This window comes from Hevea brasiliensis, chromosome 5 (genome assembly GCF_030052815.1).
Source record: "Hevea brasiliensis isolate MT/VB/25A 57/8 chromosome 5, ASM3005281v1, whole genome shotgun sequence".
In the NCBI taxonomy this organism is placed as follows: Eukaryota; Viridiplantae; Streptophyta; class Magnoliopsida; order Malpighiales; family Euphorbiaceae; genus Hevea; species Hevea brasiliensis.
The window spans coordinates 1,495,167-1,517,558 of NC_079497.1; the positions used below are offsets into that span (position 1 = coordinate 1,495,167).

The following is a 22,392-nucleotide window of genomic DNA, read 5'->3' on the forward strand; positions in this document are numbered from 1 at the left end:
TATTATTTTTTTTAAGGAATGTTCTTGATATTGTTCTTCTTTTTGTTATACTCTTAAATTTTTCCAACAATAAAAATTTGTGATTTATTTCCAATATTATATGCATTTTCTATACAGTGATAAATTAAAAGAGAAATTAAAAAAATAATATTTAAATTTAATTATAAATATAAATACTATAAAGTGAATAAAAATAATAACTATTGATAATATAGGAAATAAGAAAAAAAAAAAAACAAGTATAGCTTTTTGATATAAAAAATGTAATCATTTTTAAATTGTGTAAAATAATAGAGTTAGTCATGTAGAAAAAGTCACACATATATATTAAGCAAAAAATTTTAATATTTTATATTAAACATTTTTCTTAAAATTAATAAAGAATAAAAAAATTATATATATATATAATGAATATTTTGCATAATGATTTTTTAAAAAATTTTATAATTTTTAAAAGAATAGAAATAAAATATAGATATAGATAAATAAATTTTTGTTAATGATGTGATTTAGATTTTCAAAATTACAATTAATGATAAATAAATATTAATATTAATTTTTGAATTTAGAAAAAAACATTAATTGACCCAATTAAAATAGAAAAAAATTAGAAAAAACCACAAAAATTTGCATAAAATGAGAAATAGAATATTAAAATCTTTCTCTTTGTTTCAGCCTTAATATAGATATATAATAATAGATATACTTATAAATAGATATATAAATATAGATATAGATATAAATAGAGATATGAATATTGGTTAAATAAATTTAAGATTAATTTAAAGTTAAATTTAGTATATTTTTGTTATAAACATTAAAAATAATTTTAAAATTAAAATTATTTTAAATAATATTTAATATTTAAAATAATATTTTTTAAAAAAAAAATATTTATTGTTTTAGACTTTTAACATTAAATTTAAATGAAACTTAGTAATTTGGGAAATATGGCATCACCAGCCATGGAGAACATGTTCTTCTTAATATTTATACGATTTAAAAAAAAAAGGAGGCATTCTTAAATTAGATTTAGACTATCACGTTATTTGTAAATTAAATTGTTAAAATTATTTATAATAATATAATTATAAATAAATATATAATTTAAATATTTTTTGTATATTATTTATTTGATAAAAATGAAAAAAATATTTTATTAATAAAAAATAATATTAACAGAGTATATAAATTAGTCAATTTAATAGTATTAACAGAGCACAATAATTAATAGAATCACATGATATACATGAGTTACAATAATATAAAGAATCCTTATTCTAACAGCTACCATTAAGATTTGATATAACGAAAGTAGCAAAAAAAAAAAAAAAAATTAATTGAATCATCATAAAATTAAATTGATTTTTATTTTTTTAAATAAGTGATTTTTAAGTTTAATTGAATTGAATTATTTCATGTACAAATAATTCAATTGATAATTGAAGTTAATCACTTGAGTATGCTTTTTAATAACATAACATTATATTAATGTCTTATTTTTAATTTTATGGTATAATTTAAACCTAGATAAGGGTGAATTCAAAATTAAAATCGAATTAAAATAAATTGATTTAATTTTAAATTAAAATTACATTAAAATATATTCATATTATTTTCATTAAAATTAATTTTAAATTAACCTAATTGATTTAATTCAAATTAATTTGATATTAAACCATTTTTAAAAATCCAACCATTAAATTCTATCAAGCCAAAATTCACATTCTCGATTGAAATTAAAGTTAACAATTTAATATATATATATATATATATATATATATATATATATATATATATATATATATATATATATATATATATATTATTTATTTATTTTGACTCCATTATTCACACTATCCACTTGCCACTAACCTTTGAGCTAAAAATGGGCTTGTTTTTAATATGATTTGTGGCATGGAAATGAAGGCGTGTGGCTTTCCTTACCAATGCCCCTAGAAATTATCCGCTCATGCAATTGAGCAATTCTATCCACAAACTTCAACTAGACCAACACCCAAGGACTAGTATTCATGGCTTTAACTAAACTTCTAAACAAGACTGAACTATCTCATCTGTTTTGGTAGCTTCAACAATGCCATCAGCTGTGGTTGCAGGGTCCTCCTCTTCTTGCTCTGCCACCTTCACCAGGAGCCACTCCATCAAAACCCCTCCAACCACATCCACAAAACCAATAATATCCTCTCCATTCCAGGTTCGTATTCTTTGTCAAACTCGTGTGTTTATTTATTTATTTATTTTTGTGGAATTTCATTGACTGAATTTCAATTAAACATTCGTCTTCTTCTTTGTCTGTATAATGTCTAGAGAACTGCTTTTCGAGGTCTATCACTTCAAGATGCCAAAAGGGGTTCCTCGGAAATGTTCATAGCTGAAAAGAAGAACAGTTTCACCAATGCAAGAAAAGGGCTGCAGATCACTGCAAGAACAGCTGGGGCTTCAAAGACTATTGAGGTTGAGGTTGACAAGCCACTAGGCCTCACTCTGGGTCAAAAGGATGGTGGTGGTGTGGTCATCACGGTGAGTCCTCATTCTTGGTATTTTTGTTCTGTCTTTCCCCACTGAAAATTAAGGTTTTTATGGAAACTTGTGATGCTATTGAGACTTTTAGGCTGTAGATGGAGGTGGGAATGCTGCTAAAGCAGGGTTGAAAGCCGGGGATCAAGTGCTGTACACTAGCAGTTTCTTTGGGGATGAACTTTGGCCTGCTGATAAGCTGGGATTCACTAAAACTGCCATCCAAGCAAAACCAGAATCTGTCTACTTTGTAGTTAACAGGTGCTCTATTTTTTTTTTTTTTTGGGTTCCATATCTGTTAATAATAGAAGATTGCAGAAGAAATGTTGAGGTGGTGAGATGAAAAACATGAAAAAGAAAAGAAATGAGGGCATTTCTTCACTCATTTTGGAAAATAGGTAGAAAAATTAAGCTAAGTTGGATAGAATATGCTTAACGAATTGAATTCCTTGCCTTTCTTTAATACAAAAGAAAATTTTTCCTATTGTTTCAAGATTCACCCTCAAAGTCAAAAGCTATTGAGTAGTTTAGGATGAAGGCTTAGTTGTTGTTATTGTTGTAAATCCAAATTACGAACTGCCATTAAATTCCAGTTCAGAGAATCCCGCCTGAATAGCACAATGAACACTATAAAAGATTTCCATTGCTTCTGGTACAGCCAAATCGCACTGCAGCCTTAACATCTTGCAAGCAGCAAAGACAACACAGCCTTCCCCATCCCAAATAACAATTTCCAAACCAACACAACCCTCTTGACCCACAGCTGCTGCATCAGTATTTACCTTAAAAGGACCCGCAGTAGGGGCCTTCCAAACCTTTACTGTAGTTGCATTTGACCCAAAACTCCATTGATTCAACTGGAAATCTTTTAACAGCAACTCGCCCTGCTGTTGAATAGCATAATGGTCTACACCTGATTGCCATGAACTAGAGTATTTTTTGCAATTCCAAGTAGCCCACAAATTAAAACATGACGAAGAGTTCAAGAAGTTGAGAGTCAAGATGCTGATAAAGAGATTTAACCCAATCAAACATATTAGAACACTTATAGATCATGCAATCCCTCACTTATTTCTTATCATGATATTTCTTATCACCTCCATAACTGACTCCACATGATCTTGGAAGATGCGTATCAAAGATACCAAAAGACTTGGTTACACTAGTCCCCTCAAGTTGTACATACAATATTCTTATCCTATTACCATGAATCAAGTGAAGCCGTGGTGCCTAAAAATAAGCCTGAAGCCCCCTGTATCATTTTCTTTTATCTAACTTATTTTTCAGAAGAACATCTATTCCTTGCAGTTGATGTGTCTTTATTGCAATGCATGCAGAGGTGTAGAAGTAGATATTAAAAAACTAACAAAGCGTCCAGCTCCTCCCCGCTTTGGAAGGAAGCTAACTGATGCTCAGAAGGCAAGCAAGCAATCTTTAATTTATCTGTTTTCTTTTGCTCTATTACAATAATCTTCCATACTTGAATGTTCTAGTTTTGGATGAAATCACTGTCTATGTATAAATTCTGTAAAGTATTTGGCAGGCTAGAGCTACTCACATATGCCTCGACTGTGGATACATTTACACTGCCCAGAAACCTTTTGATGAGCAGGCAAGATCAACAATAATCACCATTCTTTAGCTCAAACGATATCTACTTACCAAAAATAATTTTCTTATAAAAACATTTTTTCTTAAAATTTTTATGCAGCCGGATACATATGTATGCCCACAATGTAGAGCACCAAAAAAGAGGTTTGCAAGATATGATGTGAATACTGGAAAAGCAATAGGAGGTGGTTTGCCTCCAATTGGGGTCATTATTGGGCTGTTGGCTGGTGTTGGTGCAGTTGGTGCATTGCTTGTTTATGGTCTTCAATGAGGCAGTTATTGTATTAATCTCTAAAGTTTTTATTACCTACCCCAGTATTCTGGGATATTTTCGTGTTCTCGAAATTAATATTCAAGTGTAAATCTACAGGTTTGTTTAATCCCAGTAAAAAAAAATGCTTAGTGACCAAGATGATTATCTTCAACAATACGATCAAGAAAATGAAATGGGATTCTGTCCCTGATCTACCAAATATATTTTGAGGGAAAGCAGCCACTGCTCTTGTAAGAAATGTTCTCTATTTCTTTTTAGTTCTGCAAAGAAAAAACAGCAAAGTTGAGTTAATTTGTTCTCCAAATTGCCTGCACCTCAAAGGTATAGTAGTATGTAAATGGTTTAAGCTGCAAGCCCATTTCCTTTTAAATACTGCAAGTCCTGGGGGTGTGCAATTCCCGTTTCGGTTTGCGGTCTGCCTAGAAATTGAAACCGAATTAAAATTTCACTATAGTTTTGATTTTGATTTAATTTTTTATTGTGTTAATTTTGATTTGGTATAGTTTTCGATTTTTAATTCCTATTTGGTTCTAGATTTTTGAAATAATTTTATGTAATTATTTTATAAAAAAAATACTTAAATTAGTATTTAAATTTTAAAATATATTAATAAGACATAATATATCACATATCTTTAAGCTATTTTTAAATTATATAATCTTTAACACACACATATATATATAGTATAAATATATTATATAATATACATTTTAACTATTTATTAATTATGTAATCTTTAATTATAAGGTGTATATATAATTATGAATTAAGCATATATGTAATATAACAATATACCTATAATTAAGAACTATAAAGTGGTTTAATGTATTTATAACTAAAATTACTAAGTAGAGAAGTTTAATAAAATATTAGAAAGTATTTAGTTCATAATATGTAAATATATATATTTATATTGAAAGTATATAATACAATTAAAAAATTATAGAAAATCACGTATATAAACTTGATTTTTGATCTGATATGGTTTTAATTCAATTTTGATATCTTTGAATCGATTCTCAGTAAATAACTAAAATCAAATCAAAATATTAAAATAAATTTAGTTTAAAATGATTGGATTGTTTGATATAATTAAAATATTAAAAGCACACTCAAAGGCCCTAAATTTATCTTTGGTTTGGCATCCAATGTATATAATTCATGTTTTTTTTTGGCAAATAGGAAAAAAGGGGGAAGACATTATTTAGTTTTAATGAGGCTTTTTGGCTGGAATAATGATTAGGTTTGTTGAAATTACTTGAACCATGGGAAGTAAACCCTAATTAGCTAAGCCCCCCAATGACCAAATTTGCTGCCATTCATGATGTTTTTATTTCTTCTTTATAACATACACTTAACCTACTAATTTTGCTTGTTTAATGTCACCAATGGTGGTGTCATTTAAGTAACAAAGTGGGTGTACTGACTGGTCCTTGAAATTGTTAAGCAATGAAGTCCTTTTTTCTTTTCCATGTTTAAGAAAAATTAAAAAAAAAAGTTTAATGATGAGGGTTGCAAAAATTGTCTAAAAGTATCACTAAAATAAAGTAAAAGGATCATAAATGCAACAAAATTAAAATTCAATAAATTACAATAAATTAAAAATTTATGACAATAATAAATAATTAAATAGTCATTAAAACAATTAACTAAAAAAAGTTTAAACATTAATAGAGGAGGGTCATAAAGGTAATAAAATTTTAAAAGGATAATATAAAAATTAAAAAAGATCAATTATTACTTGAAAATTATTCTACTATACTTAAATTATCTCTAAATAAAAATTTTAATTTTTAATATTTTAATTTTTTTCTTTTATAAGAAAATTGTGCTATATTCACCTTGTGATTCTTATTTTTTATATATATATATATATATATATATATATATATATATATATAATAGAAATGTATTTCCATAGGATTGATACGTGGCTTTTTCCTTCATGGCTAGGAATGGTAATAGGGCAGGTCGGAGGCGAGGATTATTCCTCTCGTCCCAGTTCTATAAGAGTTTGGGTCTGGGTGTAAGGCGAGACGAGTTTTTTCGCAGATATTTTTTTTTATTTTAATTTATTAATATATAATATAAATTTATTTATTAAAAAAAATATATTATTAGAAATATAAGTTTTACATATTATTTTAATAATATATTTATATATTTTTATTAAAATTATAATATTTAAATATATAAAAATAAATTATTTTTAATAAAAAATAATAATATATTATTATGCGGAGTGAATTACGGAGTAGAGAAGGTCTTTCTATCCCTGCCTCGCACAAATAGGAGTCAGGATAAAGTCGAAGAAAATTAATTAAGTTTGGGATAAGTCGAGTGAGGTTTGAAAATTTTTATCATTTCTATTCATTGTATTATCACATGGCATTGTCTATGATATTATCATTCGATGTTTTTCATTTAATTTTTTTTCACTCTTCTTTTAATCATATAACAAAATTTTAATATTTAAAATGATAAAAATAATTATATGATTAATTAAATCAATTTCGAATGATTCTATATTTTTAAGCAATATTACTATATTTTGATCATTTTTATTATGAAATCTTCATTAAAAGTTTTGAGAGATGAAAAATTAATAAAAAATATGAAATAATATTTAATTAATAAAAATGTTACCATTATATTATTATATTATTTTTTATTATTTTTATTATAAAATCTTCATTAAAAACTTAAGAGATAGAAAAATAAGTGAAAAATAAGAAATAAGATTTAATTAATAAAAAATAAAAAATAAGATATTATTTAATTTCTACATATTAAAATTTTAAAAAATATATAAATTAAAATTATTTATATATTAAAATTATTAATAACTATATATATTATATAAAAAAATTTAAATTTAAAGTTAGATGACATAAAATGAAGAAAAATTAGAAAAAAAGGAAAAAAATAAAAAAACTATATTGAATGTCATCTGCATTAAATGTGGACAGTAAAACTAAATTCTATATAAACGTGAAACAATGCAGGTACTTAAAATTAGGAAGTTATAAAATATTTTTAATATATGTAAAAGTACTATATTATATTTAAATGGATGTAAAAAATCTTATTTTTAATTTATTATTATAAATTTAAAATTATTTTAATTAAATATTTTATTATTACTGATATTTAGATTAAATATATATATATATATATTGATCCTAATTTTTTTTTGTTCTTAGGAGTTGTATTTTAATTATTGATCTATTAAATTAATTGCTCTTTGGACTCTCATAATAATATAAAAATTATAAGAGTCAAATAATAAATTATAAGATCTTAAAATAAACGATATATTTTTATTTTTTTAAATTTAAATTTAAGATATCTTTTAAATTTATTTTATTATTAATTATTAAATTAATAAATTATTTATATATTAATTTTAATTAATTTTATATAAATTTAATATAAATATTTAAATTAAGATATATTACGTTTTTTTATAAAAAATATTAAATATATATATTTTTACAAATATAATTAAAAGTAAAATTAATTATAAAATTTATATAATAATACTTAAAATATTTATAATTAAAATAATAAATATATTAATTGTGTATCAATTTTATAATAAATATTAATAATTGAATTTTTACAGTAACTGATGAATCAGCAAAGAGGCAGTTTGGTGTAAAGATATAATTGGCTTTTCGATGTAGTATTCCGGTTTTGCCCTCATCGTTTTTTAGACATCATGATTTACAAGGACATATATAACTATACACCACAAACTTTACGTTTCCTCTTACAGACAAAGAGGCACATCTTTAGGAAAGAGAAGCTCAATTCCAGAGAGAAAGAGTGGGGGAGACTGTGTTCAGAAAGAAAGATAGTGCTTGGAGAGAGTGTGACGGATATGGAAAGAAAGGCCTTGGTGTTGTGTAGTTTTGTGGGTTTCTTGGGGTTATTATCAGCTGCTACAGGTTTTGCTGCAGAGGCCACCAGGATTAAGGTACTTTTATCTTTCTTAACTTTTTGTTATTAGATCTTGTTTTCCTCTGTAACCTTCTAATGGGTTTCTCTGATAATACTTTTTTGGTGCTTGTTTCATCTTTGTCTTGCTATTACATGCACTATTTATTTGTTTGGATGCTGACAACTCACTGAAAAATGAGAAGTTGATTCAGATAATCTGCTGTATTTATTTTATTCCATTGTTATTTGAGAATAGGCCCCAATGATAAAAATTGCTCTTTTGAGATATGTTTCTCCATTTTCTCAGTGACTGAACAGAACAGTGGGAAAAAATGTTTTTCCCCACTCAATTTTGGGTTATTATTCAACCGTTCCAAAAGAAATAAAGAATTTAAATTTGTGTTTGATTAGAGACTCATATTTAGTGAACTCTTTGGTTTTATTTCGATTCATAATTATTTTGAGCAATCAAAGGTACAGTTTCTGTGTCGGGGCATCAAGGCCAGAAAGTGAATAAAGACGTTTTATATTGGATGATATTTTGTGAAGATGCTGCTTTCTTCGTTTTAAAAGAGTCATGAAATGATTTTACAATCACAGTGACTTTAGCTGTTCTGTGAAGGTTCACATTAATCTGGTTTGGATTTCTGCACTTTGACTTGCCTTCTCTTGCCTCAGCTTACAAATGTTGAACTTGAATTCTTATATTTGTAGACTTTTGAATGATTTTGTTGACCATGTTTTGGGGACTTGTACAAGTATGTGCTAGTCTCCTTCTCCTGACGTTGATCAAGTGCCCATGGGTTACTGTAGCATTCAATTCTTTGCCTCTTTCTTTTCCTTTGGCAAACTGGTCAATGAAATTACAACATCTGATTATGATCAAGATTGTATGTCTCAAAAATATTTCTTGTTAATAAATAGAAGATATTGCTAAGACTAAAGTGTCCCTGCACCTCTTTTACAGGGAACAATTATTAAGATTTTAGCAAGCAACTTTAACTGTTCTGAAAAATAGAGAGGGTGCTTTGAGTAGAGCCCAAGATTTTAAAACACTGTTTCCAAAAGCAGCTAGTTAAATGAATCTAGAAAACTTGTGTGTTTCTTAGAGGATAGAGTATAGTTATTGTTTCTTAGAAGAAGGAGAAGAAGGAGGAGGAGGAGGAAAGGAGAGAATATGGTGATCCTTAATGCTGAGAATATGGTTCTCTCCATTTTATGCACCATTCTTTCAGTTTGTCAGTTACCTTACTCATTGCATGCACCTTATAGTTTACTGACTGATGTTGTAAATTGTCTTCCATCAACAAATTATTAATGCTGACCGCCAGATATTAGGCTCTTTACTACAATGCCTCTGGTGCAAAACAGTCAAAGGCAAGGAATGTCGCTTCATATGGTGGATGAATGGGTTAAATCGCTACTTTGGTCTGCCTAAACATTTTATGTCAACTTGATGCTTTCTATAAGTGATGCAGTATTGGAATTTGATTCAACCTAGAATATTTAGAAATTATATTCATTATAGAATTAGGAAGTTTAAGGATTTTTTATTAAATTATTAGGTTTACATACTTACATTTACCTTTGTCTGATACCTCATTATCTCTAACTGCTGAACTGTCATCTAAATGAGAGGAATGTCACAGCTTTTGGTGGACTTATTGCTGAAGTTTGATCTGCTTAAGTTGATTCTACCATTAATTAGTTACGCTTCAACCTTTTTTCATTCTGACAGCCACAATGATGATTTTAAGTTACATGTCTTTCCTTTGCTACATGAATTACCAATGGGTTTGTTCCAACAGCACTTCTCTTTCTGCATATGTGATGTTTATTATGGAGAAACCTCCCTAACACAAGAGTGATTATACTAGACTCTTATTTCCATTGTTAAGGCAGTCCTTTGGGTTTATGGAGTAATAAAATTCTGTTTCATTCTGTTTGAACTCTACTACCTTGTGTGCGTACCTCACAAATCATTTATCAATCAGACTGTGATGCATTGACATGATCACTATTCCTAGTTGTGAAGTCAGGCATTCCTCATTTTTATACCATATCTTTCTGTCTTTGCTTTGTATTAAATGATTAATATTAGTAGCATACTATTATGCCAATATATTGAATTTGTGTTCTACTACCAAATTTCCATATTTTTGGCTATTTTACGAATGGAATGGCTTTGGTTTACCTACTGCAAAGTTGAGAAGATTGTGACTGCCCCCCTTTTTTATGGGGGGCAGATATAATTTTCCTCTATTGACTGCTAGAAATATCTGCAACTTGCAATGCCTCCTTCAAGCACCAATAAGAGATGAGAATGTGATATTAGTGTGATCAATCTATAATTGGAGAATTTCCAATAATAAGGAGAATGTAATATTATTCTTTAACTATTCTGTTGATAATTACAACAGATATTGTTGGATTAGATTTACAGAAAAAGGCTAAGGCTAAGGGTCTGCCTTTTCATAACTGGTTCTTTTTTGTGGCTTCTGATCTCTATATCTTATCAACAGTGGCCTTTGTTTTGAATGATGCAATCATAAAATAGCTTCATTTATAATTGGTTTTCTTTTCTCATTCCCTTTATAATCCTTCAGGGTTCTGAGGTTCAGTTCACATCTGCCACTCAATGCGCCTATCCTCGGAGTCCTGCACTGGCTCTTGGTTTAACTTCAGCTGTGGCACTTATGTTGGCACAAGTAATTATTAATGTTGCAAGTGGGTGTATTTGTTGCAAAGAAGCCCTAACCCTTCAAATTCAAATTGACGATAGCATTAGTCTGCTTTGTTGTTTCCTGGTAATTTTTATCAAGCCTTAATTTATTTCAAGTCTATATATTGCAGCTTTTAGGGATTACAATTTACAGTTTTCTCCTTCCTTTGGTCTTTGCCACTGTACTAAGATCCAATTGGCAGCTCATCTTCTAGTTCGATGCTTTTGATGTAATTCCAAAAGTAGAATTACTCAAAGCTATATCCAAAGAACATTTGAACCATCTAAGTCTTGTTTTTAACATACATCCTTATCCTCCAACCACATTTATTATTATTATTATTTTTTAATCTGTGTTTGCTTAAATCTGTTGAAACATCAAAATCCTCATCATATTGTTTAAATTATTCAGCATGAGAAAATTACCCTTCAACATAGGGTTTCTGTATTCTTTTATATAAATTATCTCTGCAGTATATTTAAGTTAAGAACTTTTGATTCTATTTTCTTGATTGTTGCAGTTGGCAATTGGCACACCACTCAACTTAGGACTGTATTCTTTGGGAATTGTGTTTTTTCCTTTATCAGAAACGTGTAGTTTTTAGTAGAATTTCTTTTTTATGTGTAAACTGATTGAAGCTTTTGTCACCGTTACTTCTAGACTCTGACATGAGAGAAAGGTAGAGAAGCCAAGAAAAGTCCTGGAGTTAAGCATGTTCCTGTAAAATAACTTCTATTCTCATCCTCATTTTTTGTTTTTGAACTCACCAAAGCATCTTCATGTATATAAATGTGGGCATGTGTTTACTTCTCTAGTAATGAATCTATTTCATAACGAGTAATAATATGCAGGTTCACATTTGTGATAGCTTTTCTTCTCTTGCTAACTGGTGCTGCGCTCAATGATCAACATGGCGAAGAGAGCTTGTACTTTGGGAGTTACTACTGCTATGTTGTCAAACCAGGGGTCTTTGCTGGTGGTGCTGTCTTGGCCCTTGCAAGCGTCACCCTTGGAATTCTCTATTACCTTACTTTCAACTCATCAAAGAGTGTTAATTGTCCTTGGGGCAATCCTCCTGTTTCTAATCCAAGTGGCATAGCCATGGGACAACATATCACACCACAGACCACTCAAGATCCTGTTTTTGTACACGAAGATACTTATATGAGACGACAGTTCACTTGATCGGTGATTTCTGAACCCATTTGGATTGCACTGCTAAATGTCATAGACATGCACTTTTCAATCGCATAGCTTCTTATTAGCGGCAGGCAGTATGGGAAAGCTGGGTTTAACTGTGTGGCATCCTAGTTCCTTTGCTGGCATTGGTGTATTCACCTTTATTTATTCCTTTTAAATGATCAGAGTACACTTCTACAAATTGTATTTATGTATATATACACCCTGGAGGATTATTTTGCAGCTTTAAAAAAAAAAAATGTTAGGCCCTTTGTTATTGTGCTTCAAGATGGACTGTGGGTCATGAAATACTGCAATCTGTATTGTGTGTTGAGTATATATACTTTTGCAATAAGTACTCCACCCTGTATTCAGTTGTTCACTTTGCTCCATAAGCCTTTCTCACCCATTTGGATTTTAATGTTGGATTGAATTTGATTTTGGAATTCTTTCCTTACTCAAAATTTGTCATTTTTTATGTGGCTAATTTACAATTTGTGTATTTTTGTACACTTATTACTGCACGCAAATAGACGACCCTTGATTTGACTCGAGATTGTGTTAGATACATCGCAAAACAAAAAAAATTTTGGGTCTCACATTGAAAATATGAATTTTAATGAGATGTACATGAACTTGTGTTCTCTAACCTCAGTAGCTTTGGGGTATGGTTTTACTGAGTTCATCAAAACTAGTTTCATCCTGCGAAACCTAATAGTCGGAAAAAAAAAAATATTAATTTGTCTTTCTGCTCAAGAAAAGTAAAGAGATTTTGAATTCGGGTCATAATTTTTAAGAAAATTTTATTTATATTTATATAAATTTTTTATAAAATTTCAAATAAATGGATAGTAATAAAAATTTTCAGTCAAAATTAAAATATTTCAATTAAAAAAAAATTGTTGAATTGAATTTTTTTTATGTGATTTAATGAGTTATTGAGTTTTTATGAATTAAAGAATAAAAAATAAAATAAATATTCCAATGATTTAAAAAAAAATGAGACTAGTAATTATCAGTTTTAAAAAAAAGGAAAAATAGATAAATTTGCAGGATTACTATCAAAATTTTATTTGGGTTCTGACGGGATCCATTCAGCCCGACCCAAAATAGAAACGGATTGTGATCTGACCCAGCAAGAAAGAGGAGTGAGGGTCAGTTTGGTCAAGTCCAATTTACAACGGTTATTTGAGAAAGAAAGGTAGCCGTTGCCGCTCTCCAGTAATCCTGATACATTCCTCTTGACGGCGATCAATAGTTCAACAAACCAAGCACATCAGAAACCCTAATTGCGATTCTAGTCATTATATAGACCCACAAATTCACTTGATAATTTACAATCATAGTCTCTCTTTCTCTCTATCTATTAATCAACAACAAAGACCAAAGGGTGCAAAGCCCTGTGTTCTCTATTTCTCTCAACTTTACTTACCTTTATTTTTTGTTTGGATTTTTTTTTTTTTTAAATCTTTCTATCTAATCCTCTTTTCTTTTACAGGATTTAGTTTCGTGGTTTGTATCTTTAACTTTATTAGTTGTATTTGTTTTGTTGTTATTAACATCATGGATGCAGGATCAGTAAACTCTTCTTCCGACATGAAAGTACAATCTAGATTCCCACTTCAAGATCAGCATCTTCAGAGAAGGAATTCTAAAGAAAACGTAAGATATTCAATCTTTTTATGTCTTTTTATATATAGATGTTGAAATTTGGGACTTGGGTCTTAATCGTCGAATTATTTCAAGTTTGCTGTGTTCCAAACCCTATCCGATATTTGGGTCTTAATCCATATGCATATGAATATGATATAACAGTTGGATAGATTTATCCCGAATCGGTCAGCAATAGATTGGGACTATGCCCACTACATGCTAACTGAAGGTAAGAAAGGAAAAGAGAACCCTGCAGTAAGCTCACCTTCAAGAGAGGCCTATAGGAAGCAACTGGCTGAAACTTTGAACATGAACCGGACTCGAATTCTAGCTTTCAAGAACAAGCCTCCTGCTCCTGTTGAATTAATCCCACAAGAGCACACTTCCTTATCTCACCTCCAGGCTAAACCCACTAAGCCCCGCAGACACATTCCACAGGTATCATATCCAATCTCTCTTTGCTTTTTTTAAGCATAAAAATTGGATTGGTGATGCTCATACATCTAGTTTCTGTATTGATTATTTGATTTATTTATCGTGTATAGACTTCTGAGAGGACATTGGATGCTCCTGACCTTGTTGATGATTTCTACCTGAACTTGCTGGATTGGGGCAGCAGCAATGTTCTAGCTATAGCTCTTGGAAACACAGTATATTTATGGGATGCTTCTGATGGTTCTACCTCGGAACTTGTGACAATTGATGATGAAATTGGTCCTGTTACCAGTGTCAACTGGGCTCCTGATGGACGCCACATTGCCATTGGCTTGAACAATTCTGAGGTGCAGTTATGGGATTCTGCTGCTAATCGGCAGGTTTGTTACCTGATATTGACTTTCTATATTTGTTGGCCTTCTTTTTTCCATATTTTTTGGGTTTTCCATCTCAACCTGCTTCCATTGATGTCTACAGCTTAGAACATTGAGAGGTGGCCACAGATCACGGGTCGGGTCACTGGCATGGAACAATCATATCCTTACTACTGGAGGAATGGATGGCCAAATAATTAATAATGATGTGAGAATTAGATCACACATTGTGGAGACCTATAGAGGACACCAACAAGAGGTTTGTGGGCTTAAATGGTCAGCTTCAGGCCAACAATTAGCAAGTGGAGGCAATGATAACCTCGTTCACATATGGGATAGATCCTTGGCATCATCAAATTCAGCTGCACAATGGCTTCACAGGCTTGAGGACCATATTTCTGCAGTGAAAGCTCTCGCTTGGTGTCCATTCCAAGGAAATTTGCTGGCCTCCGGGGGAGGTGGTGGTGATAGGTGCATAAAGTTTTGGAATACGCACACTGGTGCTTGCTTGAACTCAGTAGACACTGGTTCTCAAGTCTGTTCTCTATTATGGAGCAAGAACGAGAGGGAACTGCTTAGCTCTCATGGATTTACTCAGAATCAGCTCACTCTTTGGAAATATCCATCAATGGTGAAAATGGCAGAACTCAATGGCCACACATCTAGAGTCCTTTTCATGACTCAGGTAACAATGGGAATCAAATGAACCCCAAAAAAATCTTTGATTTTCTTAACTTGTTTTTTTTTGGCTTTTTTACAATTCAAATGCTTACTGGTTTTATGAACTTCCTTCAGAGTCCAGATGGTTGCTCAGTGGCAACGGCAGCAGGTGATGAAACACTTAGATTCTGGAATGTTTTTGGGGTTCCAGAAGTGGCTAAACCTACTACAAAAGCAAATCCCGAGCCATTTTCCCATTTGACTCGCATCCGCTGAAGATGATCATGAGGATAGAAGCTGGATTCATTGAAGTCTCAAGTCTCAGGTGATGAAACACCTAGATTCTGGAATGTTTTTGGGGTTCCAGAATACTACAAAAGCAAATCCCGAGCCATTTTCCCATTTGACTCGCATCCGCTGAAGATGATCATGAGGATAGAAAAGCTGGATTCATTGAAGTCTTAGGCCTCAGTACACCCTTGTTCTTGCATGTCGCATGCTGAAATAGAAGTTCGGTGCCAGTTGCCAGTGTCCTTCATTTCAACAATTCAGTTTCAAGACAAGGCAGAGGTCTCAAAATAGAACTGCATTTACCATCCAAATCTCTCCGTGTAGATGGGACTGTATGTAAAGCAATGTAAAGTAACATCAAAGAACCCTGGAACTCCAAATTTGGTTTTTGGGGAAGAGTGGATGTCGTCCTATCATGTATTATTTAATAGAAGCTTTCAGATCCTTTCTACGTGGACGTAGTCACTCTATAATGCGACGAACCACGTAAATTTCTGTCTTCTTGATTTTTTTCTTTTTGTCATCTTGGTCTTTTGATGTTTTGTAAAATGTCAAAATGAAGAAGCACCAACCCGTTTATTAAATTAGAAAATTAAAATCTAAAAGAAACAATTGAAAACGAAACAAAAGAAAAAGGAAATGTTAGTTAATTTTGCTTCATATACAAGGGAGGGAGACCGTTCCAAGATATTTTATCAGTTAATGCAGATTGCAGAGTTTTGTTGGGGGCAGAGGCAATTCAAGACTGTTCGTACATGAAATGTTGTCAAATTATCATAAAATCAAAGCTTTTATGTCATTTACGATTGCTCGAGGACTTAAAGTAGCATCAACTTTAAATATTCCTTCGGAATCATCAATCTGCAACAAGTCTAGCTGCGATTGCAAAAGAGTAGCTGGCATGAAATGCTTCCCTTCTGCAGCTCTTTTATTTAGCCGCTCGGCAAGCACCTCAGCCTTGGCATCAAGCAATACAAACTTAGCTGCACTGACATAGCTTGCAAGTTCATAACTAGGGTCAGCAGATCTAAGAATTTCTCGATATTGCTTCTGGAGAGAAGAACAGCCAAGTATAACAGTTTTTCCACCAGCTAACCTCTCTCTTAAGGCATCCCGTAGACTTTCAAGCCATGGAATCCGGTCTTTATCTGATAGAGGAATGCCTTGATGCATTTTTTCTGTAGTGTTGAAAAATGCCAATTCCAAAACTTTCAGTAGAGAGGGATCAGAGAAGTCACTATATATGAAGTGAAAAGGGGTACATTCAATAGGGAAAAAACTAAATATTACAATAGCTAGATGTCAATACCTTTGCTTGATTGTGAGTGAAAATCATCGGCATCGAGAAAACTACAATTCAATACTTCGGCCAGCATCTCACCTATTGTGCTGTTAAAGGCACCAAGATCAAAATATAAAAAAACTACTAAGTGTGTCATATACACAGTGAACAGGAAAAAAGAAATTGCACTGAAGAATTGACTTCAGGGGGAAAACAGGCAATCATGAGGATAGTAAATAAAAGAATCCAAAGTGGATAGAACTTACGTTTTGCCAGCACCACTGACACCCATAATTACAATAACTTTGCCTATAAATTGGAAAAAAAAAAATTAGTGACCAAGAACTAGAAAGTGGAGAGTTGATGAGCAATTCAAATAATTGCATATAAAATAAGGGAAAGAAACTAGTAGAAAATGAAATTTATTTCAAACACAGAAAGGAAAATCGACAAACGAATAATTTACCTTTGAGAGCAGGAGCCATATTTGGTCCACAGCTTAGTCAAACCTGTGAAGCTTTAGTAGCAATAAAATATGCAGCTCCAAAGAACTAACACTGAGAACAGATCCTGTCTTTACCTATGAATGCCGCTACAAGAAATCACCATAGTAAGAAATCAAGCACCAATCAAATGAAGTATTGGATTTATGACCCAAAATCATAATGCCTTTCAGCTGGAGAAAGGATAAAGAATTCAAGAGTAAAGAATTTTTATCCATTGGTGAGAGGGCTTAGTTGAAGACACCTTTGTGATGTAAATTAGTAAATATGCTAGATTACGTCTAGAATCGACTGAGAGGACTAACTAATGTATTTACTATGAGCAATTATATAGTGAGAGTTTTGGGTGTAATTAGGTTAACAGGTATTATAATCTTGATCTTGTAATTGATGATTGATATTTTATTGAAAATAGTGGAAGATGGCATGTCCATGGATATAACTCTATGTAGATAGGGGAACCACGTAAATATTAATATTTTATGTATACTTTACTTTTTTTATATTTTCCACGCTGCACACCCTATGATATGGATTCAAATGATATAAACGTTGGGGCGTCCTCTACTAACGACGCGCTACATCGGAGCCCGGGTGTAGTGATAAATATGCAAGGGTGTAGGGCGTTCACCGAAAGCGACGCGCCATGCCGGCGCCCGGGTGTGGTGTTAAGTGAGCAAGGGTTCCCACATCATGGACGGGTGTGGGTAAAGAAGTTAGTCCATAGGACAGATAATAGAACAAATAGTGGAACAGAACACAAGATAGATATAAAAAACAATAGAAGATATCATAGAAGGAGACCAATTAGGAAGGAGCAGGATAGGAGGAGGATCAGGGTTGGTACTTGGAATGTTGGATCACTTACAGGAAAATTGATGGAGCTTGTGGATACCTTGGAAAGGAGAAGGGTGAATATTGCTTGCATTCAAGAGACTAAATGGGTAGGAGAGAAAAGTAAGGAAGTGGGTAATTCAGGGTACAAACTGTGGTTTACAGGAAAGGAGAGAAATAAGAACGGAGTGGGTATAATCATAGACAGAACATTGAAAGACGCAGTAGTAGCTGTGAAAAGAGTAGGAGATAGAATTATACTAGTAAAGCTAGTACTAGAAGGAGAAACAATAAATATAGTTAGTGCTTATGCCCCACAAATAGGACTAGACAGTGAGAGTAAACAAAGGTTTTGGGAAGATATGGATGATTTAATGCAAAGCATACCGAATGAAGAGAATGTTTTCATTGGTGGAGATTTGAATGGACATGTAGGAAGTGATAGGCAAGGTTATGAGAATGTTCATGGAGGTTTTGGTTTTGGCAGTCGAAATGAGGAGGGAAAAAGCATCCTGGATTTTGCTATGGCATACGACCTAATACTAGCAAATACCTACTTTATAAAAAGAGAGTCACATTTAGTGACTTTCAAAAGTGGGCAACATAGAAGCCAAATCGACTTTCTCTTAACCAGGAAGACAAATAGAGCTCTATGCAAGGATTGCAAGGTCATTCCAGGAGAGGCTTTAACAAGTCAACATAGGTTGGTGGTCTTGGATGTCAAGTTTAGGAACAATTCAAGTAAGGTTAGAAGAAATAGTGTAGCTCGAACAAAGTGGTGGGAGTTCAAAGGAGTAAAGCAAGTGAAGTTCAAAAATGAGCTTCTCGAGTCCGAAGTATGGAAGCTAGATATGGAGGCCAATGATATGTGGATACAGATGGCATCAAAGATTAGAGAAGTAGCTAGAAAAGTACTTGGAGAGTCTAAAGGACATGGACCACCCTCAAAAGAGAGATGGTGGTGGAATGAGGAAGTACAAAAGGCGAAGAAGAGAAAAAGGGAATGGTAAAAGAAATTACCTAAGAGTGATAATAATAAGGCATATGAACAGTACAAGATAGCAAAAAAAGAAGCAAAAAAGGCAATTAGTCAAGTAAGAGCGCAGACCTTTGAAAAGTTATATGAGAAACTTGGAACTAAAGAAGGGGAGAAAGATATTTATAGATTAGCAAGGAGTAGAGAAAGGAAATGTCAATATCTCAATCAAGTTAGGTGCATTAAGGATAAAGAAGGAAAAGTGTTGGTAAAAGATGAGGACATTAAAGAAAGATGGAGAAATTATTTTAATGATCTCTTTAATAATAGTCAAAATGGTAATAGCGTGAATATAGATTATAGAACAATAGAAAATAATGTAAATTATACCAGAAGGATTCGATCTTTAGAAGTAAAGGAAGCACTTAAGAGAATGAAAGTGGGTAAAGCCTGTGGACCCGATGAAATACCAATTGAAGTGTGGAAGTATTTGGGAGATATGAGAGTGGCATGGTTAACTAAATTATTTAATAAGATTCTAAACTCAAAGAAAATGCCTGATGAATGGAGGAAGAGTATTTTAGTACCTATTGTTAAAAATAAGGGAGACATACAGAGTTGCTCAAACTATAGGGGAATTAAACTCATGAGCCATACTATGAAGTTGTGGGAGAGAGTTGTGGGAGAGAGTTGTGGAGCATCGACTACGTCATGATACTTCTATCTCTCTCAATCAATTTGGTTTCATGCCCGGTCGTTCAACTATGGAAGCGATCTTTCTCATTAGAAGCTTGATGGAGAAATATAGAGATGTGAAGAAAGATCTACACATGGTTTTTATTGATTTGGAGAAGGCCTATGATAGTGTTCCAAGAGAGGTCTTATGGAATGTGTTAGAACAAAATAGGGTATCTATTAGGTACATACAAGTATTGAAAGATATGTATGAAGGAGCAACTACTATTGTGCGCACAGTGGGAGGGGACACAAGTGATTTTCCAATCTCAATTGGATTACACCAAGGATTAGCCATAAGCCCTTACCTTTTTACATTAGTTTTAGATGAACTGACGAAACATATACAAGAGAGTATTCCTTGGTGCATGATGTTTTGCGGATGATATTGTTCGATAGATGAGACACGAGAAGGAGTCAATAGGAAGCTAGAACTTTGGAGAAGTACTCTAGAGTCAAAGGGTTTTAAGTTAAGTAGAACGAAGACAGAATACATGCATTGCAAGTTCGGTGAAGGCCAAAGCGGTGATAGGGAAGGAGTTAGTTTGAATGGAGTGGTCTGTCCCAAAGTAATCACTTTAAATATCTAGGCTCATCCTTCAAGTAGATGGGGATGTGAGGAGGATGTTAGTCATAGGATTAAAGCCTGATGGTTGAAGTGGAGACGTGCCACGGAGTTTTATGTGATCGTAAGATTCCCAATAAATTAAAAGGAAAATTTTACCAAATGTGACCATACGACCTGCTATGTTATATGGTAGTGAGTGTTGGGCACTGAAAGAGTCGTATGCATCTAAGATAAGAGTTGCAGAGATGAGAATGTTAAGGTGGATGAGTGGCCATACTAGACTAGATAAAGTCCGTAATGAGAGTATTAGAGAAAAGGTAGGAGTGGTGCCAATTGAAGATAAGTTGAGAGAAGGGAGATTGAGGTGGTTTGGTCATGTGAAGCGTAGACATACGGAGGCTCCAGTTAGACAAGTAGAGCACATTAGGTTAGAGGATAGAAAGAAAAAAAGGGGTAGACCTAAATTAACTTGGAGGAGAGTAGTACAACATGACTTAGAAGCATTAAACATTTCTGAGGATTTAACCCAAAATCGTAAGCGAATCCATATAGCCGACCCCAAATTTTTGGGACAAACACTTAGTTGAGTTGAGTTGAGTTGTACACGCTGCACAACATAAAGAAATAAAATTCTCAAGAATCAACGTATTTTAATATCTAATCTAAGGTCATGCCTAGTAACAATGACTTAGTTGCTTGAGAAGATAATACAGCAAATGTCATGAATACAATAAGAATTAAGGTTAATTTCAGATCGAGTAAGAAAGCAAGAGATTATGCTAATATAATAACAACTGCCATTCAGCTGTTGTACATCCAGGAAAATCAGACATGAAATAAATTCAGCAAGGTCAAAGTTTGAAGCAAAATACAATAAATAGAAAACTCCTTTCTAAGTTTGAATTTTATTGTGCATTCAGTGTTCAAATTTGACTAAAATTCAGGGTTTACTTGTTTACATGGCATTTTACATGGCCCTCATTGGTAAGGATAAACCTCTTAACAGCCTACGGTCTCCGGTGGCCTCAATACACCTCAAATTTAGTGTTTGTCCAGAAGGAAGACAAGAATAACCAATCTAATTGTCAAAGAAACTTAGAAATGCAATACAAATATAACTTTAAGCAATAAAACTTGCATATAAACAATAAAATCAATCTAAATTGCTCATTTTTTTTTACCAAAAGTATCCTATTTGCAGACTTATGGGTATTCACTGCTCTGGCTGCCATGGAAGCCTATCAAAGTAGTTTTCCTTAACCACTTTCACCTTCCATAACAGATCATTAGCATCCTCACATCAAGCATTAGCCCCCAAAAAAAAGGAAAAAAAAAAAAGAAAAAGAAATCACAACAACTCGAAACCAACAATGATCAACAACTTGATATTATACACACTGAATCACAAGAACACGGATCTCCTTTATATAAAATGAAATGAAAACAAATGCAACTGAAGTAGAAAAGGAAAATACCTTAGTAAATAGAATGAAAAAGGTCAGTTTCTGCTTCTGAATCAATCTAAATTAGAAGAAAGGGTGATATAATATCTAATATTTTGACCCAATGGAGAGCCGGGTACAGTGTTCTCACTGTTGGGCCTTGGAAGTTAGGCTGGCGGGCTGACCAGTGGCCCGGTCAAATCCAGTGGGCCCATGATACGGTTCAACGAATGCTGTTGTACTAGAACAAAATGGGAAAAAAATAAAAATATTTTAAAAATATTTTTAAATTATAATAATATATAATTATTATTATAATTTATTTCTAAACTTTAGTTGTTAGGAGGTCCTTCGTCACAGGCAATGCTGCTG

At 32.2% G+C, this 22,392-nt stretch overlaps 3 protein-coding genes and 1 pseudogene across 5 annotated transcripts; 3 read left to right on the forward strand and 1 right to left on the reverse strand.

Annotated features, from left to right (window-relative positions):
- The first annotated feature begins 1,925 nt into the window (after positions 1 to 1,925).
- Positions 1,926 to 4,910, forward strand: LOC131169249 (uncharacterized). Of its 2 annotated transcripts, XM_058146528.1 has the most exons (7): positions 1,926 to 2,215; positions 2,329 to 2,541; positions 2,633 to 2,799; positions 3,876 to 3,957; positions 4,082 to 4,150; positions 4,250 to 4,424; positions 4,520 to 4,910. In XM_058146528.1, the coding sequence occupies exons 1-6, from the start codon at positions 2,096 to 2,098 to the stop codon at positions 4,418 to 4,420; spliced, it is 822 nt and encodes a 273-aa protein (XP_058002511.1). In that variant the 5' UTR covers positions 1,926 to 2,095; the 3' UTR covers positions 4,421 to 4,424; positions 4,520 to 4,910. The 2 variants fall into 2 exon arrangements, with proteins under 2 accessions (XP_058002511.1, XP_058002510.1); XM_058146527.1 differs by having other exon boundaries at positions 1,928 to 2,215; positions 4,250 to 4,910.
- A 3,219-nt stretch (positions 4,911 to 8,129) lies between these two features.
- Positions 8,130 to 12,510, forward strand: LOC131179841 (uncharacterized). The gene is given in 4 exon segments (XM_058146529.1): positions 8,130 to 8,402; positions 10,972 to 11,108; positions 11,110 to 11,172; positions 11,940 to 12,510. Coding segments are annotated over 4 exon segments (792 nt in total). The 5' UTR covers positions 8,130 to 8,144; the 3' UTR covers positions 12,274 to 12,510.
- A 1,225-nt stretch (positions 12,511 to 13,735) lies between these two features.
- LOC131179842 (cell division cycle 20.2, cofactor of APC complex-like) lies at positions 13,736 to 15,718 on the forward strand (annotated as a pseudogene).
- Positions 15,719 to 16,414: 696 nt separating this feature from the next.
- Positions 16,415 to 22,202, reverse strand: LOC131179843 (gluconokinase-like). Of its 2 annotated transcripts, none has more exons than XM_058146530.1 (5): positions 22,054 to 22,202; positions 17,429 to 17,554; positions 17,229 to 17,271; positions 16,990 to 17,069; positions 16,415 to 16,858 (listed from the first exon to the last, which is right to left on the reverse strand). In XM_058146530.1, the coding sequence occupies exons 2-5, from the start codon at positions 17,445 to 17,447 to the stop codon at positions 16,455 to 16,457; spliced, it is 546 nt and encodes a 181-aa protein (XP_058002513.1). In that variant the 5' UTR covers positions 17,448 to 17,554; positions 22,054 to 22,202; the 3' UTR covers positions 16,415 to 16,454. The 2 variants fall into 2 exon arrangements, with proteins under 2 accessions (XP_058002513.1, XP_058002514.1); XM_058146531.1 differs by lacking the exon at positions 22,054 to 22,202 and adding an exon at positions 21,760 to 22,044.
- Between the last annotated feature and the right edge of the window lie 190 nt (positions 22,203 to 22,392).

Excerpts from the sequence above, each read along its gene's own strand:
- LOC131169249 (XM_058146528.1), top strand. The coding sequence starts at position 2,096 with ATGCCATCAGCTGTGGTTGCAGGGTCCTCCTCTTCTTGCTCTGCCACC. Across the intron at positions 3,958-4,081 it reads AGCTAACTGATGCTCAGAAG|GCTAGAGCTACTCACATATG; the intron begins GCAAGCAAGCAA and ends AGTATTTGGCAG. Across the intron at positions 4,151-4,249 it reads AGAAACCTTTTGATGAGCAG|CCGGATACATATGTATGCCC; the intron begins GCAAGATCAACA and ends ATTTTTATGCAG.
- LOC131179843 (XM_058146530.1), bottom strand. Across the intron at positions 17,070-17,228 it reads GTCAGTGGTGCTGGCAAAAC|CACAATAGGTGAGATGCTGG; the intron begins GTAAGTTCTATC and ends TGCCTTTAACAG. Across the intron at positions 16,859-16,989 it reads TCACTCACAATCAAGCAAAG|AAAAAATGCATCAAGGCATT; the intron begins GTATTGACATCT and ends TCAACACTACAG.